The 21,435-nt window shown below is 38.9% G+C and overlaps 1 protein-coding gene across 1 annotated transcript in view; it reads left to right on the forward strand.

Moving 5' to 3' along the window:
* Positions 1 to 21,435, forward strand: part of LOC119719377 (116 kDa U5 small nuclear ribonucleoprotein component-like) — a 155,722-nt gene that overhangs the window by 18,712 nt on the left and 115,575 nt on the right. Inside the window, exons 2-7 of the mRNA XM_038188805.1 lie at positions 1,290 to 1,418; positions 2,207 to 2,360; positions 6,821 to 6,899; positions 7,104 to 7,179; positions 7,712 to 7,777; positions 16,925 to 16,960. Coding sequence (XP_038044733.1) covers positions 1,308 to 1,418; positions 2,207 to 2,360; positions 6,821 to 6,899; positions 7,104 to 7,179; positions 7,712 to 7,777; positions 16,925 to 16,960 — 522 coding nt within the window. The 5' untranslated portion in view covers positions 1,290 to 1,307. The remainder of the gene's footprint in view (positions 1 to 1,289; positions 1,419 to 2,206; positions 2,361 to 6,820; positions 6,900 to 7,103; positions 7,180 to 7,711; positions 7,778 to 16,924; positions 16,961 to 21,435) is intronic.

The following is a 21,435-nucleotide window of genomic DNA, read 5'->3' on the forward strand; positions in this document are numbered from 1 at the left end:
CGTCCCTTACTAGGAGGGTTAATCCTCTATATATAAGGAAGCTCTGAGGCAGGGAGGCTCTCGTTGTCATACATGTAGCTGCAAGTAATTTGAAATTTGCCTATTTTAAATTAACATTCTTTTGCCTGCATAGTAGACCTAGGCCATTTATTGATATTACACTTCGCTTACACATGCTATTTTATGGAAGCCAGGTTTGGGCAATGTCCCCTTGTCTCCACTTGCTGCTTTTCAGAAAGCACACATGTAAACTAAGATTACCTCATTTTACTATACCTCGTACATATTCATGATCGAGAGCCGAGCTCTCACTGGTCAATTCACCATCACGTGCCAGGTGTTATTTTTGCTGTTCACCAAGCCGTAAATATGCATGCGTAGTAGACTGTCGCACGGGTTACCCATGCGACAGTCTACTACGCATGCGCTTTACAAAGCAATCGTGGAACTGTTGCACGGGTGTAGTACGCACGCGTGAACATTGCCCAAACGAGCTACACACGAAGAGATGGTTGCACGGCGTGTTATTTTCCCGAGCTCAATGATGCCGAACTAGAGAATATTTATGGACAATAAAGATGCCTCCTGTACAAAAAGAATGTTGTACACAAACTACTGTATTTACAGCTGCGCTGTATTGTAAACGAACAGAACTAGTGAAGTTGAGCAATACGATTCTTTAGGTGAACTGGACAAGTTTTTCAAAAAAATTGTTTGAGGTGCATATTGCAACGAAAAATAAAATAAAAAATTGGCGGTGAATATGTACATGTATGAGGTATAGTAAAACAATATAACATGGTTTATTTCGGGTGGACAGCCGATATTAGCTCCCCTCGGGAACTAGTTTGTCAGTACCTCGGGGAGCGAATATGGACTGTCCCCCCTCAAACCATGTTATATTTGTATACTGTCTATTCTTTATTTGGGTATTCACCCACTCAAAAATGAATCAGTTGATGTCACAGCTACATGTATGCTACGTGTACATGTATAAAGCGCAAAGGTTGTGCACGTGTGTGTTTGTTTACAAGTTGATTGTTCACAAGTTAAGTTGATCCCCCTCGAAGCTGTTGGGTTACAAGTTAACTTGTCTCAAATGGTGACAGTGGCGAAGTGGGCGACAAGCAGCAAAGCCTTGTATACCTGTACACATAATCAATAATCTATCATGTTCATTTTGTGTTACCATTGCAATTTGAAATAGGTCTTTCATATTCACTCTGTGTTCTCTGTGTTGGTGGTTTGAATCCACAGAGAAGCATTAATATCACTTTTTCCTGCCACAGACCTTTCAATACCTCACTATGGATACGGACTTGTACGATGAGTTTGGCAATTACATTGGGCCTGAGCTGGACAGTGATTCAGAAGATGTGGAGTCAGAGGAGGAAAGACCTGAGCTACGATTGGAAGTTGTAAGTGCCTTGGGAATATGCGAGGTGTACTATAGTAGTATACTGGTACTTTTAAGTTGTAGTTCTGTAAGGCCTTGATAAATATTCATAATTGCTCAAAATATGAAGAGGAGTGAATATTGCATTTTGAAGTGATTTCCAACATTATAATGTACCACACACACCATTCTTGTTATTGTAATTGTTATAATTCAGCTATGATTTTGCTTTCAAATGTACATCCTGGACAGCCACCAGGAAGAGTGATATACACACTTGGCTGTTCTGATTCACAGTTACAAATACCGGTAGTAACTGTACATCTCATTAGCAACTGTAGATTGAGAGCAAAGCTTTGGCACGAATAGAAACAGAGAACTTGGCACTAATGTTTAATGATCTTCCTACGATTGGAAGTTGTAAGTGCCTTGGGAATATGCGAGGTGTACTATAGTAGTATACTGGTACTTTTAAGTTGTAGTTCTGTAAGGCCTTGATAAATATTCATAATTGCTCAAAATATGAAGAGGAGTGAATATTGCATTTTGAAGTGATTTCCAACATTATAATGTACCACACACACCATTCTTGTTATTGTAATTGTTATAATTCAGCTATGATTTTGCTTTCAAATGTACATCCTGGACAGCCACAAGGAAGAGTGATATACACACTTGGCTGTTCTGATTCACAGTTACAAATACCGGTAGTAACTGTACATCTCATTAGCAACTGTGGATTGAGAGCAAAGCTTTGGCACGAATAGAAACAGAGAACTTGGCACTAATGTTTAATGATCTTCCTGATAGGACGAGGATGATGATGAAGAGCCCATGGAGGCAGGTGACATATCCCAGGCTGTGGTGCTTCATGAAGACAAGAAGTACTACCCAACAGCTGAGGAGGTCTATGGACCTGATGTTGAGACCATCATACATGAAGAGGATACTCAGCCTCTCACAGGTGAGGCAGGCTGAAAAGCAAAGCAGGATTTTCTTTTGAGAGCAGTTTCTCCTGTTATACCATGGTATTAAATTACGTGTTCTGTTTCCGTAATGTCGCCCGAAAACTTCTGGCAAAATATAGGCCCTAATTTACAATAATGGATAGACGGATGGCAAGTCTAATAAGTAATGCGGTCAAGAACCTGATAGACATCAATGCAGTGTGCGCAGTGGAGTACTTGAGGACCAGACTAAAAGTAATTTTCAATGCGTTTGTACCTCGTGTTTGTATATCGCGTGTGGATGTGTGTGTAGCTACGCTGGGCAGCGGCGGGCGGGGCCGCCCAGCTCTCAAAATCTCCGCCCGGCACTCGGAGTAATTTTGAGCCTGACCGCCTGGCACATATTTCAGTCCCTGAGTTGGTAGAATTTCTGAAACATCTAAAAAATTCTAATGTATGTCCATATCTTTAGCAATCATATGATATTTTCTGTGTTTAATTCCTTGTTTTAAACCGCAAAAACACCGAAGTGAGCTTACAATTACGCACCAAGCCGGGCCTTGAAATGAACGATGGTGGCCATATGACCCCATATCCCATGTACGGCCAGCTAGCTTTGCATTCAGTCTTCTCTCTGTACTAGTTTACAAGTAATGTATACGTACGTACGCACACACACGCACGATGCATGTGGTGTACATGTACGTACAGCATGCAACGCCGCACCAAAGGCTCAGCTCGGGAGTGCGCCGATACTTCAAGCAGTGACACCCCCGCTGCACAAACAAATGTCTATATTCGTACAGTCACATTCCAGCAGGAGTAGGTAGGCAGATTTTACGCGTATCAACTGACTTTCTCTTTCTCAGAATTTGTATGTGCCGTACGCAATTGCCATTGAAGTCTGTGTACGAGGCAAACGATGACAGTCATACATACTCTGCTCACGCGTGCTCTCATATTTTGGCGCTGATTGTCCAAAAGTTTTTGGCCGTTTCCCAACACTCAACTTGGCCTCCGTCTCAGGCTTCGTCTCCAATATTAATCCCTGATTGTATGCCTGAAGCGTTCACAGTTAATGGAAGTACTGTAATATTTGCTCTTTCACATCAGCATCTTATTAAATGTTTCTTTGGTACAAAGTTAAGCTTGTCTAAGGTAAGGGTACACAAATGTGCTTACAAAACCATCTTTTGATTTTTTCTTAATTATGTTCATCAAGCTAAATACTGATTTAAAATAATGAACAGATGACCTTTTATAAGATGATTGTGTAAGATTGTTATTTGTTCTGCCAGTTTCTATATACGGACACAAATATTTCATGAGACAAATGTTGTTTCATCCTGTGTTCATCGTTATTTAATGATAATTCCACATTTTACAAACATGAATTACACTTTATAACATCATGCTTCAAAAACCTGATCCCCCCCAAAAGACCCCACAATCCTGGAGCTGGGGGGGGGGGGGGGAGGGGGGGATCCCCCTCGACCCCCGCTGAGGCGTTGCCCCTTGACCCCTGGCTGTGACCCGTGAGAGCTCCTCCCGCTACGCTTCGCCAAAATATTACCCGGCACTAAATTTGGCCTGGTGACAATATGCATGTACTTTGCAGTGACGATCGTGAGCTAGCAATTCGTCAACACATTCGTGTCAATATTTCCGCGATGAGACCCATCAGCAGTGCGCTCTTAAAGTTTTTAAGTTATGATTTTTTTTAAAGATAGCATGACCAGGATATGATATGATGTTTTGAGCACCCTCGGGGTGCATAGCACCCCTCTGGTTTTCAAAACATCATATCTCACATCACAGCAGTCAATAATTGAACAATGTTTCTGGGGCCAACATCTTAGCTATTACAAAGAGAGTGGACATTCTATACAGCATACAAATACACCAGATTTTGATAACACTAAATGTAGGCACTTAAAATCCTGCCACATCATGGAAGTTTTTTTGGTGCTAGGGGGACTAGAAGAAAATCTAGCAAATTCATGTGTATCTCGCAGGATTGTGTAAAATCATTGATTTTGACAAATAATTGTGAGATTTATTGAACAGGCTTCAATCAAACACCTGGAACAGTCAGGACGACTGGTTTATAAGGCCGATGGCTTGCAGCCCAGCGCCGACCATGTACATCACATTTTGCATCTTTTTGCTGAGGTAGACCGCATGCACAGTAAACAGCCGTCAACAACTCCAAACGATCCTTGGCGCAAAAAGGATTGGCTCATCGCCAAATGAGGAGCGTGAGAACCTCATTTTCCAACCCTGCTAAATGCCACAGAATGCACCAGTTGTAAAATGTTGTTGCAAGTTGTTGCATTTAGCAGTGTCCTGATCTGCATGCATTCCATGCCTGGATTCCGTTGCATTTGGCAGGGTACATGTAGGTACTTGGTATCCAGGCTGGCACTGCATTCTGTTGAATTTGGAAGGGTGCCTAGAGAATACCCCGTGGGGGTTAGGGTTAATAGCACCAGACAGACAGGTATATCGTTGTGACGACAAATTCCCATCACCAATGAGAAGAGCTGATTAAAGCATCTGACCAAAACTGGTTCAGCTGACATGGCTGATAGGTCATTATTGGTAAACTGTCTGTGCATAGCTATTCTCTGTATGCACAGACTGGTTACCGCATTTTCTTCATGTCTTTTAAATTGGCCGTTGGAACCAGTCGTCGCCGCATTGAGCTACAGTGCAATGTAGCATTACGCACGTGTCGAAGTAGTTATCGCGACGATGCGAATTTGTAAAAACAACAAAGGTTTCTTTTGAAAAAAGTAGTGAATGTAAGTAAGAAAACAAATAAATACAAGCATTTTGACGCGAAAAGGGGTGTTGAGAGGTATTTTGTGTAGACAGAAAAGTCAACAAGTTTTTTTATTTATTAATTCAAAATTTCAATCATTAATTGTTTTTTTTTTAATTGCCAATACATTTTTTTAGGGTCGGGGCTTAAAAATAGGGTCAGTCAGGTAACCGGAAGCAGAAGTATTTTTGTTTTGGGCCTAATTGAATACCCCATTCAATCAGCAAAAAAAACCCAGTGGCCAATAAAATAGAAAAATCTGACCTACCGACCCTATTTTTGAAAGGCATGGGAAGCAGAAGTGGTTTTTTTTTTGCCTTGGGTCCTTTCCCAAAAAAAGTGACAGATCAAATTCAGTGTACTATAGTGCAAAATGGCCATACAGTTGTATAGAAATAGATTTGGCTTATATTCTATAATTTGGAATTACCTTCCTAGAAACAGGAACTGATAAAATATAAAAACAAAACACTTTCAGCAGCAAGAGGAGGGGTTAAATGTTAAAATCTATTGATTATTTTTTACCAGATTTTTTCCTCATTCGAACTTGTTTGACGATAAAAATGTGCGTTTATACTATGCTGTAACATCCGTAATATATACAATACCTCAGAAAGTATTATTTATAGGGCTGAAGAATTCTGATGAGGAGTTGTAGTTGACACTGTTTTAGTTTAGTTAAAAGTAAGGTTATTTCAAAATAATTAAGCAGTGCCATGCATCACATACAGTGTCTTTAAACATTTCATTATTATCAATTTAATATTGTAGAAAGATCAGAAAGTTCACAGTAAATTTGGAATTTAGTATCGTATTTAAGTAATTTTAACATTTAAAACTGAGTAAAATAGATTAACATATTTTTTCTTGTCTACATAATATAGATGAAAGATAAAATATTGATATAATTAAAAATGCTTTAAAAATGACATTTTTGTGTCAAAAAAAAAATAAGCGGAAAAGCCCTATGTTCTGTTTTCAAACAGACATACAATGTAGAAGTTTTTTCCGGACATTACATTTGTTTCGGATGTTACAATAATGTAATTAGATACTGCATAATTTATGCTGTGATGGTAAGCTGCCTTGAGTGTCTTCCAAAATATAATAATAACCAGAGGTCAAGGTGTTTGTTGAGTTACAAACACAGAGTGGTTAGGCTGACAACTATTTCATTAGACAAAACCCAGTTAAGTTATGAATAATTTTATGTCAGAACAAAGTATCACGAAAAATTAACCTTTCCAGTACAACCAATGATTTTGTTGAAAACAAAAATGTAGCAAATTTTACTATACGTTTTATGTACACGCACAAGTTATTTCTGGTCTGATGATGTCATCAGTCCAAATAGGGAAATTGAATACTGATTTAGTTCGGAGAGGACACATGTTCATTATGAAGTTAAAATAACGTATGGAAATATGGAAAACCTAACTTCGGTTTAGTTGCTACGCGACCGACAACATGATGATGATGATAGCACGGTTAACCATATTCAAAAGTGTCTACTTATGAAAGTAAAAAATGTGATTCTGTTGGACTTGGCAGGATTGTAACCCAATTGCAAATGTTACCTCCTTTGCAAAGGAGAGTTATTGTTTACTTTGTTGATTAATATATATATACATATATATATTTTATCTTAATCAGATCCTATTATTGCACCTGTGAAGCAAAAGAAGTTTAAAATGACTGAACAGGAGCTACCTGTGACAACTTATGACATGGAGTGAGTGAATATGGCTTGACTTTTCTTTTCTTTCTCAATCATGGTAAATTATTTTGATGTTTTAAGAAGATTGGTATGCGCGTGTGTCTGAATGCCAACTGTACTGTATGCTATTACCAGTGGTCAGTTTCACCCTTTTATTTATTGGCTTTTCATTAACTCATTAATTATAGCTTGTTCAAATGTTCTGTGGTGTATCTTCAGATTTCTTGCTGATATGATGGACAATGCGGAACTGATTAGAAACGTCACATTTGCTGGACATCTACATAATGGAAAGGTACATGTAGCTATCATATTACATATGATATTTTGTGTTGTGAACCTAACTCATGAAACCACAAACATCATGACCATCGGCATTTTCATTTGGAAAAGGGTTTTAAGCATGTTTATTTTTGTTATCAAAGAGTTGATATTTTCAATGTTTGGGAATGTAAATTCATAAAGTTTTTCCATGTCATTGTAGGAAGTAGTTCATTTAATCAAAATCACAATGATTTATATAAACCTTTTCTTGTCTCAAGTTTGTCTAGTGAATATCTTGTTATTTCAAAACTAAAAGTAGAATTGAAATACAACCTGTTTGTTTGATACCCCCTTTCTAATTAGGTAATGTCATAGTGTATTTTCAGAGACCAGGTCACATTTTCTTTTATTATTATATCCATCAGTTGAATGTCTCTATCCTGATTTTCAAATCTTGAGGTTTATTGTTGAGGTCATAGTGCCTTTAGAGGCCGAGGATGAATGAGCATTTGTCTTTACAAGTTGGCTTTGCAGTATTTCTAATGTTTATTTTGATGTTGCAGACAACATTTGTGGATTGCTTGATGGAACAGACTCACCCAGACCTCAGAGTCAAGAAGGATGGTGGTGTAAGTCCATATCTTTTCTGTTGTCTTCATTGATGAAATATGCATTGCTTCTGCTACTGAATGTATACAGAACCATTAGTGTTCATTGTGTGCAGATTTACATGTTTGTACCTGGGAAGGACATGTGCAGTACATGTACATTGTCAAAAAAAATGGAATTTACGAAAGAAAATCGCATTTGCATTCATATTTTGCATTTTGCAGGTAATTTTTCGCAAAATCATTCCCCTGTGAATTCACTGCTGAAAGTTGCCAAATCAATGCGAAATTAGTGGTGAAATCCATACAAAATGAGTGTGAAATTGATGTGAAATTGGTGTGAAATCATTGTGAAATTGGTTTGGAAATGGTGTGAAAATAAAGTCACACTCGAGGTACGCTAGAATGAATGGTAAATGTTAAACATAAATATGATGCTTTTGATGTCACAGTTTGGTTCAAAGGCCATAAGAATAAAGTGAAATAAGACTTAAAGAATGCATACGAAAAAATATACAGTTGGGTGGGAAGAAGGGGGTATTGTGCACCTTCGGAAATCAACTTCTAAGGCCAAACAAAAAAATGGTGTGTTTACAGTAACCCGACCGACCTGGAATTTTTTCGGCCAAATTGCCGACCTCAAAACTTTTTATTGCCATTTTGAAGGTTGATAATTGACAAATTTCAAACATTTCAAGTACTTTTAATTATTTGCCACGAATAAAAACCATTTTCCACACTTGAATCTGTCCATGATTTGACACAAACATACCTGTGTTAAACGTGCGAAAATCCCAACGATCTCAAAACTTGAATTCTCAAACTACGAAATACGATTATTTTTGCACAAACGCATCGGGGTACGCCTGGCTGGCCGACGGACGGCATGGTTCTCCCCACGTACAAACGTGCGTATCGGCCCGATACGCTGGAATTGCGGCCGGCCCGATACGCCGACAAAAAAATGCCAATCACATTTTTGAGCCCCTGATACGCACAATATAATTATCACACACGCCATTAAAATGCATAATTTGATCGTTACATACGCCATTATTTCATCTTGACATACAAAACTTGACCAAAATCCTGTTTTTCCAATGCATGTGTGATCAAAATGCACAAGATGAAATGTTCTGTCGACCACCAGCAGCACCCAGCTAACATACAGCATGGTACACTGGTTCCCTGCACCAGCTAACGGAATCAATGCTTTGATGAAGGACCGGAACCAGTGACTACTGCCTCTCTCCGGTCCATACTTCGTATCATACAGCATGATGATGTAGTGGGCCGAAGTTGGATTGTAAAAATATTACCAAACAAACATCGCTGGAGAAAGAGAATTTCTGCGAATTAATTCACAGAATGTGATCTTTACTTTCTGTGTATGCGTCTTCCATTAAATTGACGAGATTGCAAAGCTTGAACTTGTGGCGAAACATCGTAGCGTGTTTCTGCAGTAGTGCAAGATTTTCGGCCACGTGGGCCGTGAGCACGGCGCGATGTTCGGCCAGCCAGGCGGAATGTTGGCGGTGCCAGCGGCCGTGATGTATGTTAAGCATAAAGTGGAATCACCAACCTCAAATATATTTTTAATTAGGTGAGGCAAGTTTTAATCACTTTTGATAGCCAGTCTTGATAATTTTCGTGGCGCAAATGAAAATAATCCAGGCACAAAATAAACATGATTCCTTGCTCTATGATTAGTACGAATGATGCTCCATTAATCAGCACCCCCAAAAAATTGGCGAAATAATTTTCCGACCTACTGACGCTATTTTGAAAGGCATGTAATCGGAAGCAAAAATTTGTTTTTTTTCTCCACCTTAATTTCTTAATTTGAAACTTACATGTAAATGTAATTCATACTGTTCTAGTTGGGAAGCAATGAAACACAGGTTGTGAAATGTTAATTTTTTTTAAGTTAACAATTTTGATTTTTTTTCTTTAATTACAAAAATATTAGTGACCTACAAGATCTCCTCTGAATTTCAAGGACAAATCTTAAGATAAAGACCCCCAGATTTGCTCTAAAATGCACCAGAGAGCTTCTAAAGTTCAAACATTTTTGGGTTGTTGAATCACAGCAAATCTTCCCCCACATGTTTGAAAAAATCCTGGGGAGAACCCTGGCCGACGATACGAATTAATTTGGATTGAAATGTATCGATTGAATATCTTCAATGCTTGAATAGTGGTTTTATACAATTTTTTTTGCAAAAGAACACGCATGGGCATGCAGGACTGAAATGAAAAAAAAAATTACAAAATAAAATTATCTCCCTACCTACCTACCTGGATTTTTTTCAGGCCGTTACCGTAAACACACCATTTTTTTTGTTTTGCCTAATCAACATCTCTGGGTCAGAAAAAATGCTTAGAAAATGATTGGCTACGTTTAAAATTTTAAAAAACGTCCCGCATATTGTTTTTATGCAAATTAGTGCTGCCATTACTCAGGCATGCAACTTTTCCTCGGATCAGCTGATTTCCTCTTTTTTGACTTTCCATGTGTGCCTTTGATAATAGAAAAACACTGTACAAAGTCATGGAAAGATTTGAATTTCCTCTTTTTTTGTAAGTTCCCAGTTGCATGCCTGATTACTGGAAAATCATGTTTTTGGCATATCTCGGTCAATATTGCTCGTAACTACACAAGTAAGGTGTCAAAACCATGTTTTGAGTGTCAAGTATCATTCTTAGACCATTCCTGAAGTAACTGTGTGTCATGTGTGTCCTCGGCATGTTAGTATGTAAATTCTAAAGTGACGGTTTATCAGAAATATGCTTTTTAGCCAATATTGCAGCCAGTATTGCCGATAATGTCCACAGAGGGGTTTTTGTGAGGGTGATACTTTTGCAATTTTATCTTCAATTTCCCATTATTTTTCCCATTCCAGATAAGCAGGAGTGATAAAAGTTTATTTTAAGCCATTATGCACATATAATGGCTTAAAATCAACTTTTATCACCACTGCTTATCTGGAATGGGAAAAAGAATGGGAAATGAAAGATAACCTTGCAAAAGTATTGCCCCCCAAAACCCCTCTGTCAATATTAGCCGCAATACTGGATGAAATATTGGCTAAAACTCAAATGTCAAATAAATCGGCACTTTACAATTTAAATTTTTTACATGCCAAGGGCACAGGTAGCATACATAGTTACTTCAGGAATGGTCTTAAAATATTTGATCCTCAAAACTAGGTTTAGACACCTTACTTGTGTAGTAATGCGCTTATGCGCAATATTGGCCGAGATATGTCACAAACATGGTTTTCCGGTAATGGCAGTGTAGTATGAACATCAGACTCCATGAAATGTGGACTAATTGGTAGTATTGCGCATGCGTAAGTACGAGAATATGCTATTTTTAGGATCACATATGGGAGAGTGACCTGTCACATGTGAGAGAATAACCAATAATGGGGAAAAGGGGTCTGATTTTCATAGGAGTCAGATTTTCATATGACAGGGGCACTAATTTGCATATTCCTATGCCACAGACATATGTTGCCACTTCCAGAATAGATTTATTGCGATTTTTTATTCTGAAAACATGGGTTTAGATACCTTATTCATTCAGTTATCTGCAATATTGGTTGAGATACCGGTATAGTGAACAATAGATTTTTTGGTAATGGCAGCAATAATTTGCATAAAAACAATACGTGGGACAATTTTTGAATTTTTTGACATACCAAATCGTTTTCTCCGCATTTTTTTTTCTGATCTAGAGATGTCAATTAGAAATTGATTTGCTAGGGTGCACGATGACCCCTTCTTCCCACTAAACTAATGAGATTTGGTGTCCCACTGTGCAATACAATTGGTTCAAGCAAGCCAGCTACACAAAGGTGTATGAAGAAGCACGTGGTCAGCCAAACAGTCTTTAACCCTAAAAGGGCTGGGGGGGGGGGGACTTTTCTCGTGATACCCTTGCCAATTTCCCCCCCCCCCAAACCAAGCTTTCCTTATTAGCCTTGAGTCTTGCACACCTTTTGATACAAAAACATAAACTAAGAATTTCCCTATGTAGTGTACACAAAGATATGAATAGTTAATTAGCGGATAAGTCCAAAACCCTTTATCCTATTGCCATGAAATTTCTTGGGTACATGTATGTTTATGTTAAGTTGTTCTATGCATGCACCAAGTTTCATAATAGCCAAGCTCTGAAGGGGGGGGGGCGCAGACTCCCCCTCCCCCCTCCAAAATTGCATGCAAAGTGTGTGAATTGTCCGTACCACATACCAAATTTTAGTGTCGCACTCTTTCACTGCATGTACATTTTTTTGTATTCCATGCAATTGTTGGGTTTTATCGTGGTTTAATATTAAAAATGTGCTGGACATAAATGTACATGTAGTTATTTTTTGCAAAATAAAGAATTATTTTACAGCTGCTAAAAACAATAATCATACATTTTTGTCACTTTTTGGTGGTTTACTCTGAACAAATGGGAGTTTAGTACAATTATAGGCATACATTTTGTCATAAACTAATACCTTTTCGCTGTGGTTTGAATGAATCAGATTTTAATTTTGTAGAGGTTACTTAAACTGATTGAATTGCATTAATAAAAACAATGTGTGGTAAATCTGCAACTTATATTCAATCACTCTGCTGGGAAAATTGTAAGCTGTGTTTCAACAATGAAAGCACATTAATATCTTCATGATGGCAAATAGTCATTTTCCTACATTCAGAAAAAACACCAGTTGTAATAAAAGGGTAGCCAAATCATAATGGGAATAATTTTTAAGTGAATGCAATTCTCAGAAAACAAATGTCATGAAATTTCTCCTCTATATTTTCATAATCAACAATTGAATTGAATTGAAGATTTGTCAATAGTCCTAATTTTTAAACAAAAAAAATCTCCAGACACCAATATTATTAAAATCAAGGTTGTTTGCTATTAAGTCATGTTCTTTTATTTATTTATTTACATGTATTTCATACAAGATCCAACAGCACAAGTGCCACAGACGGATGGATATAGTGCTGCAACTGATCCTCAAAGTTCGGTTAGGTTCGGTTCGATTCGGTTGCGGTTTGATTTTTTATCTCCGAACTTCAGTTCAGTTTGACTTTGGTAGTGTATAATGTACATGTCCATGGTGCAATGTAATGAAAAGCATATATAGGCCGTTTCCCCTGTTCGAACAATACGTGTGTACTGCGCACATCTGACAGAAATAAGTACCGCAATTTCCACGGCCTCGAGGCCGATTTTCATGGCCTTGGCCTCGGCCTTGGCCTCGGAGGTGCAAGGCCTCGGCCTTGGCCTCGGCCTCGGAGCCTTCCGGCCTGGGCGAATCGGTCGAGGCCGGCTCGAGGCCGCCCATTTTGATGTGTTTTCTATTCTAATTAATTCTAATTTTTTACCGTATCAAACCCTCGAGATTCTGCCGCAGTGGGTTCCGTGAAACGAACGCATATACAATGTACGCACGAATGAACTGGAAATGGTTGCATTGAACGTACTCACGAACGTAGCAACTTCGCCTAGCCTGCGCTTCAGCTTTCCACGTGCGTGCAAGCGTTATAACTGTTACCGCGTGCCAGACTACATAAGTCTGGCACCAATCCCATTTGCGTACAATAACATGTGGTAGTAGACTAGTCTGGTTGCAGTGTTGTACAAAATTGTCTCGATTCGCCTCTGTACCCCGACCTTTAAAAATGATTTGCGGCAAGGTGCGGCAAGCTTAATCATTTCTTTTTATAGGCCACTGTTTCAGTAAAAGTCTGAACTTTCTGGGTACGATCGAGTGTACTAGTCCGTACCATTTTTTTCATAAAGATATGATAAAAACAGTTACGATTTATCAAGTAGATTTTATTTTTACACGGTGATTTAAATGAAAGTTCCGGCTCACACAGTAATGTTTGGCGCAAATGGTCGATATGGAAAGCGCGATTTCAGAATTCGTTTTTCCATCCAAATGAATACAAAGTTCTGAATGAATGTTTTAATAATAGGAGTCAGTATTCCTCGTGGTACCAGGATACTTTTTTGTATTTTTAGAGCCATGTTGATACTTATTACTTGTATAAGCACGGTTTGAAATTGACTAATTTTGCGTGGTTACAGATATACGGCCAAAACCTCTGGACTCCCTACCTCTTGCCATGATCTTAAAATTCTTCGAAGCCATTGGATTTAAATCGGATGATCCGAGAATTCATGGTCATTTTGATGAACTGAGTGATATCATGCACGCATGTTCCGTGTTGCCGTGTTGTTTGGAGCGGGGTTGGCCATTGCCAGACTTTGTCTGGTACCGCGGTATTAACAGTGATAATGCGTGGACACTATCCCGTTGTGTGGAGCGGGATTGGAACTATGCTTTGCCCGTGCGTAACGGCGGGCCGTCTGGCATTGTCTGGTCGCATCGCGGTGTTTGCTCGGCGCGCGCCTGGACAGTGCGAAGGTCGGGGGGGGGGGGGGGGGTTCGTAACTTTTTGGTTATGAGTGGTAAAAACCTGATTGAAAAATCAAGTTGTTGTTTATTTAATGGGGATTCCTATGATATTAAGCATTTTGATAGGTTTTGAAAATAAGATTTATAAAACATGCTAAAAGTAAATAATGTAAATCTTACAGAATAGAAACTCAAAATTTTGCCTTTTAAATTGTTGTATCTCCAAAGGGCAAACGCCTATGAGCCTGATTCAAACGCCATTGATTTTGTTGTGTAATTTGCTTTCAGTGATACAAAACTTGAGTTGTCTTTCTTTATAAAAAATAAAATTCGCCGGACTCCCTACAAGAGGAAACCCATTGCAAGCTGTAAATTTGTAAGCCAGGCACTCCAAAACTCAGTGAATTCAACTAAAAAGATGTTAAAACTCCAACATAATCTTAGCCTTGTTTTAGTGATTATATTTTATTACGTGTTTTGATAGCTGGCCTCGGCCTCGGCCTTGGCCTCGGAGGTGGTGGCCTCGGCCTTGGCCTTGGCCTCGCGGTTGTGGCCTCGGCCTCGGCCTTGGCCTTGGAGGTTGTGGCCTCGGCCTTGGCCTTGGCCTCGGAGGTTGTGGCCTCGACTACAACACTGCAAAATACCATAAGCATTTGAGTTTATGACGTTGAGAAATGAACATCGTAAATTGCTACATGTTACCGGTATATAATCGCGGCCTTTGGGCTATACATGTACCGGCCTCGGCGGCCTGGCAAACTATGATCAAAATTTCCCACGCATGCTGATTTGTTTTCCAGATGAATTCCGTCCGCGTCCAAGCATGCCCTGAGCACTAGAAACTTGCTTTGTGGCAATAATTACTGATTAGTTTTGTTCTGAGAACAAACAGGTCCATTTACTGTACTAAACTTATAAAATAATAATTATTTTTAGCAACAAGCTGACAAATAGCTACCGTAAAAAAAAAATCAACTTTTCGTTTCGCGACTGACTTTTATACTGTGGACGGATGCATCAATTTTGTAAAGGGGTGCTCCACCCTCTTTTGGGAGATTACATCGTTTTTCATATAAATTCTTTACGAATAAAAATATATTGTTGAGTAAGAACTTATTCTGAATGAGGGAAAGGTTTCTGACTCCATTAATAGTATTATTTGTAATTTTGACACGGTAAAAAAAATGAAAATGCTGGGAAATTGTGCCAAGGAAAGCGCACCCTTCACCGCAAATGGTTTGATGTAAACAAATTACGTCATGGGTGTTCCAGGGCTGGGCAGGGATATTCCGGCCGCGCTGCGCAGCCAAAGCAAGAGCACGCATTTCATTGAGAGAATTGCAGGTGTGTATGATTTTTTTCAAAGCGTATCGACCCCGATATCCTATATCATAAATAATGAAGCTGAATGCGGAGACTTTTCAACATGGTAAATTCAATCATCCGTGCGCGCTAAATTTGCCCTTTCATTACAAGCTTTAGCATGGCCTAGCGCTATCAACAAATGCTTGCCGAACTCTTCTGAACTGACTTTTGGATTCGGTTCGGTTAGGGTTCGGTTCAGAAGGCCAAATTCGGCTATTTTTAGTTCGGTTCGGCACTGGATGGATAAATAAATTAATTTGCAATAAAAATTTAAATATTAGCAAATTTGTATAAGAATCAAAACATCAGAACATTAAATCAACAAAAACCAATAAAATGCTCAAGATTGAATCAGGCTCACTCTGGGCCTGACTATCAATCCAAGACGGTAGTCCCATATTAAACATTAAACATCCCACATTTAAAATGAAGTCTTCAAAACTTAAATGCACTATAAGATGAGACAAGCTAAACTAACTCTGGGCCGACCTTTCAATCCATGATGTTAGTCCCACATCAAAAAATTACTCAATTGATGTAAGATACCATGATTGTAGTCCTGCAATTTGGGCGATTCACAATGCGGTGCGCCACCACAAGTTTGCCACAGAGAGTTCATTTTTACCAGTGCATTGTGGGAGATGGTCGACAAATTCGCAGCGCGGGACATTTAAAATTGTTCGTTTTTCCGGTTAGTAGTTTCGTAAGGTTATGATTCGAGTATCTGTTTGCTCAAGATTTTCTTTTCTTTTTATCAATATGGTGTTGTTTGTAAGGCTGCAGAACGCTATTCCCCAGTCTTTAACAAATAAACTCAAGTTGGCGACTGACACTCATTCAAATGGGCCATGTTTTGTTGACCGTAAACTTGAAAAATGGATTCTCCATGGCAAACTCTTGGTGGCGCACTGCCTAGTGAATCGCCCAAATTAAAAACAAACCATCAAAACATTAAATGCACAGTAAGATGCACATTAGATGAGATAGGCTCACTGTAGGCCTGACTTATCAATCCACGATGGTAGTCCCACAATAATTATATTATATAATTTTATATAATAATACTTTTTACTCCCACTTGGGGTCACCATGCAAATTTAGGTCAAAGTAAACATTAGTATACAACCCCAACTTATGTAAGTTGCCACGATGTAGGGTTGCCACTAAGTGGGGCAACAGGCCCAAAGACCAGAGTGAATGTTTCACTTTTGTTGCCCTTTTGTCGCCCTTTTGTTGCCCATCTTGATAAGTAGTCATATTTTATTGTATTGCATGTGTTAAATGTCTGTGGTGTTGTTGGCTTATTAAAAAAAGAAGATATAATACTTGTAATAATAAAGAGTATCAATTATTTGTTTCTTCTTTCCAGATCAGGTATACAGATACGCTCTTCACTGAACAAGAGGTAAAATCGTTACATTTCTATGCAGTGTTTGGTAATAAGGTGTTGGGCCTTAAGCCCAACACCTATTGTTATTGTATGAATTTACTATTCTTATTATTATTCTTCAAGTCAATTTCTTCTCCACAACTGTTTGTCAAAATGGAAACGTATGAACTTCAATTGTCAATACATGAATACACAACCCACTGAAGATGTACTTTTTGTAATTACGTCATTATGACATCATCATGGGTCACGTGACGTCACTTGAAAAATTTATCAATTTAATCTTTGAAATTCAATATAAAATCAACCGTGAGAGACCAGAACTTAAACTTTGCAGGAATCAATACGATAATACATGATCTTCATTTTATCTCCTGGGCGTCAAAACACGTGACCCTTCCTTCCGGTCGAAACTGGAAGTTCCTAATAATTTGAAAGTGGCAAAAGATGTGAACTTGATTTCAACGGTGTGAGTTTCTGGCTAGGTTGACCTTTCCAAAAAAAAATGATTGGCGACGTCATTAGATGTTCGAGTGCCCTCTAGTGGCAGGTTAAAAAATGTTGAAAATGCACATTAAGTTGATGTGTGTGGCGGAATTGACGGTAGTTGCTTCAGAATTAGTATATATGATGACCTAATACTGCAGACAAGACTCGGGTGCGAAAAAAAATGATGACGTCGTTGAACCGGAAGTTATGATGAAAAGACCTTTAAGGGGCTATTCAAAATTTTCAATGTTTTTAAATTCCGTTTTTTTCAAAATTGTGGGTGGGTGGGTCAAGCTAAATAGTTGAAAATCGAAATTCACTTTTCATTAAAAAAGGGCAAAATGAAAAAGCTAGATCTCTTGACTTGCCTGAACTACGTGCAATTAGCATTCTGATATCGCGATATGCGTGTTTCTTTTCCAACTTCGTCCCCTGTGTGTACTGTACATGTAAGTATGTATAAACTCACTGTGTGAAACACTGTGACAAAGGAAGGAGGTAGTTTTTCAGTAGACTTAGACGCCAGGCGTTTGTAGTGCTTAGGCCGTGCAGAGGCAGCTATATAACACATCGTGAGCGTTGATTACCAACCGCTAAAAAAACTGAATAACCACTTGACTCCAAGACTATGAGGACTGCAGCCTGTGCTCGCTAGGGCAGTCGTTTTCCTAATTCCGGATTTTCCTAGTTTCCTAGATAGCTTCAAATAAAAACCTACCTTTTGGATTAGTCTCAAAATTGTTCTTTTTTTCTGACGAAGTTATTTTGAAAAGGAAAATGTAAGCTTCTTCATAGACAAAGATCTTTTTGATACAATCCTTAGAAAGTGAATTTTGGCGAGATTTCTGACTCGCACGTTGACATATTTGGACTGTTTTTAGAAAATCACGGGAGCTGCAAATCGACAATAAATTTTCTTCTCGGTATGGTACAGCACTCGTACCGTGTGTTTTCGAATATTTTGTTCATACACTACAGTCGATTAACTCTTCCATCGAATGTTTGTTGAATCAAAATAAGTTGAAGAGTCTCTTTTTTTGAAAACTCACCAACGAATGACCGTATGTTTTTAACTAGTTCCAGATCGTGCGTGCACTTACGACCCAACTACGTTTTTCTCCAAGTTTTAAAATTTGCTGGCATTCTCTTGAATAAATTAGTTTTGGAAAATTAAACAATACTTTATCAGAAACGTTCTTAATTTGGGGTTTTCTGGCTGAAAAATTGATTTTCTTGCGCGATTGTTTTTTCTTCGCGCGAAGCCATTTTTGATCGATTCGGAACTGATTGAACTGATCCGGTGTCATATGAAAATCGGACTTGTATGAAAATTAGACTCTTTTTTTCCTTTTATTGGTTAAACCCTCTCCTAATTATCTACCACCAATGAGTCCGTATTTCATAAAACCTAAATTCATGCCACACCGGAACTAGGAAAAAGGGCCTGGGTACATTTGACTTCGTAAAGCCAAATTTTAAAGGAGCTTAAATTTGGAAAATTGTTATGTAATATCTCCATCACTCAAGGTAAACTTTTTAATGAATGTCACTTGAATTTGTGGAGTAGTTGAGCCGAAAGCAGCCTGAATGATGTTTGCTGTCTGGAACTATAGGAAAACGACTGTACTTTGGAATTCTTTCCGAAAAAAAACAAACACATAGGCCTAGGCCTAGTTTGGGTCATGTCTTTTTTCCTCCATGATTTAAATGAACTATAATTTTGTAATCATTCCAAAATTAATTTTAGAAGACGTTTTTGGAATTTTATAGAACATCTGTCAGGCATTTTTACCCCTCGAGCCTCTCTCTTGTCATCGCCTACAGCGTCCGTCTGTCCGTCCGTGCGGACGTACGTCCCTCTGGGCAGCATAGTTTCCGGATGATAACTTGAGTTAGAAATGTTGTTTGGGATTGTAACTTTGGTAGGGGGTTGCCCTTGGGAGTAGGCAAGTTGAGATTGGTTTTGAGGTCAAAAGGTCAAATGTCAAGGTCACCGTGATGAGTTAAAGGTAAATGGTTTCCGGATGATAATTTGAGTTAGAAACAAGATTTTGGCGTCTAACTTTGGTAGGGGATTACCCTTTGGAATAGGCAAGTTAGGATTGGTTTGGGGTCAAAAGGTCAGAGGTCAAGGTCACCGTGGTGAGTTAAATGTAAATAGTTTCTGGATGATAACTTGAGTTAGAAATCACATTTTGCTCTCTAACTTAGGTAGGGGGTTGCCCTTGGGAGTAGGCAAGTTGGGATTGGTTTTGGGGTCAAAAGGTCAAAGGTCAAAGTCACTGGTGAGTTAAATGTAAATGGTTTCTGGATGATAACTTGAGTTAGAAATCACATTTTGCTCTCTAACTTAGGTAGGGGGTTGCCCTTGGGAGTAGGCAAGTTGGGATTGGTTTGGGGGTCAAAAGGTCAAAGGTCAAGGTCACTGGTGAGTTAAATGTAAATGGTTTCTGGATGATAACTTGAGTTGGAAATGAGATTTTGGGGTCTATTTTAGGTAGGGGGTTGCCCTTGGGTACAGGCAAGTTGGGATTGGTTTTGGGGTCAAAAGGTCAAAGGTCAAGGTCACTGTGGCGAGTTAATGGTTTCTGCATGATAATTTCAGTTAGACATGATATTTGAGTTCGGAATGTCACTTTGCCCTTTTCGATAAACTTTGGCTGAGGGGTTTCAACAGCAACGCTGTTATTTTCCTCATGGTCGTGGATGTCTGGGGTGAATTGTACCACTTGTTTAAGTTTATTGTTTGCTGTCATTGACTGTAACTTTTTAAAGGGGCCCATTTTAGAAATAATTTCGAAATCTCAAACAGACTTTTATTGAGATGAATATTTGTGAAGAAATTTGACTCTCTCAGACTCAGGTTTGTGTTTATTTTTATTTTGTTTTTCTACGGAGAGGCCTAGGCTATTGTGAGTCACCTGACAGCACAACTTGCCCATCTCTCTCCTCTAGATCCTCTTTTGTGTGAGGTCTGCCCAAACCTAATGTTTTTCTCAGCTAGCTCACGTGACAGGCACAATCTCATATGTCACATCCACCTTAACCAGAAAATGACAAAACCATGACCATCTTTGTGGCTTCCAAGACCGCAACCTGCCTTTCCCAACATCTTATCAGCTGGCAAAACACCTAAAAAACTGCAGGTCACCAGTGCAAAAGAGGAAGACCGACAACTTCACGCCGTCACTGAATTGGACACACATGTACATGGGTATTCATGTACATGTTCAAGTATGTATGTACATGCAAGTGCCATGTACATGTACATGTTTTTGGATTTTTAATAAGGGAATAACAGTGTGAGGAGCCGGTCTTTACTGCGTGATAATGACCGGGTGTGGGGGTGACCGCTGTTAATTCGTCTCGGTCCATTATACAGCAGTCACCCCCATGTCATTATCACGCAGTGAAGACCGGATCCTCACACTATTATTCCCATAAATAAATACCGTTTTAACGAAATAAACAGTTGAAATGCTCCAATTTTGCGACTTCTCTTTGGCATGTTTGGGCGATATTTCCAGATGTTTTGTGTTCATGTTCATGGGCCATATTTTATTTTAGGTTATGCGTGGTACCCTGTCTCTTCAATATGCGTTGTTATATAGCCCCATAGCCGGGCCTAGGCTGCGTTTGATGACGTCTTCATCGTTGCATTAAAAACGACGTCCAGGCTATGAACTTCTGCTGCCGTAGCAAAACAAATTACAACATTTTTTTCATATTTTTACCTGATGGAGGAAGCTGAAATTTTGTTTACATATTCCTTGTGTCCAGAATTACAAATATGGTTTAGGAAAGGTAAATATGTCGGTGGGCGAAGTGTTTAAAAAAAATAAATCCCAGATCTACGCTTTCCTCGTAAACATCCTCAGTATACTGCTGTACGATGTCGTTTGAAAACTTCATTATGCGCGCACCCATAGCAACTGTGTTGCGTTTGCGCGCAAAAGTGGTAAGTCTCACGCGAAGGTGGTTGAGCGCATGTGCAGTGCTGT

The sequence above is a fragment of the Patiria miniata genome, unplaced genomic scaffold (assembly GCF_015706575.1).
Source record: "Patiria miniata isolate m_02_andy unplaced genomic scaffold, ASM1570657v1 HiC_scaffold_8, whole genome shotgun sequence".
NCBI lineage: Eukaryota > Metazoa > Echinodermata > Asteroidea > Valvatida > Asterinidae > Patiria > Patiria miniata.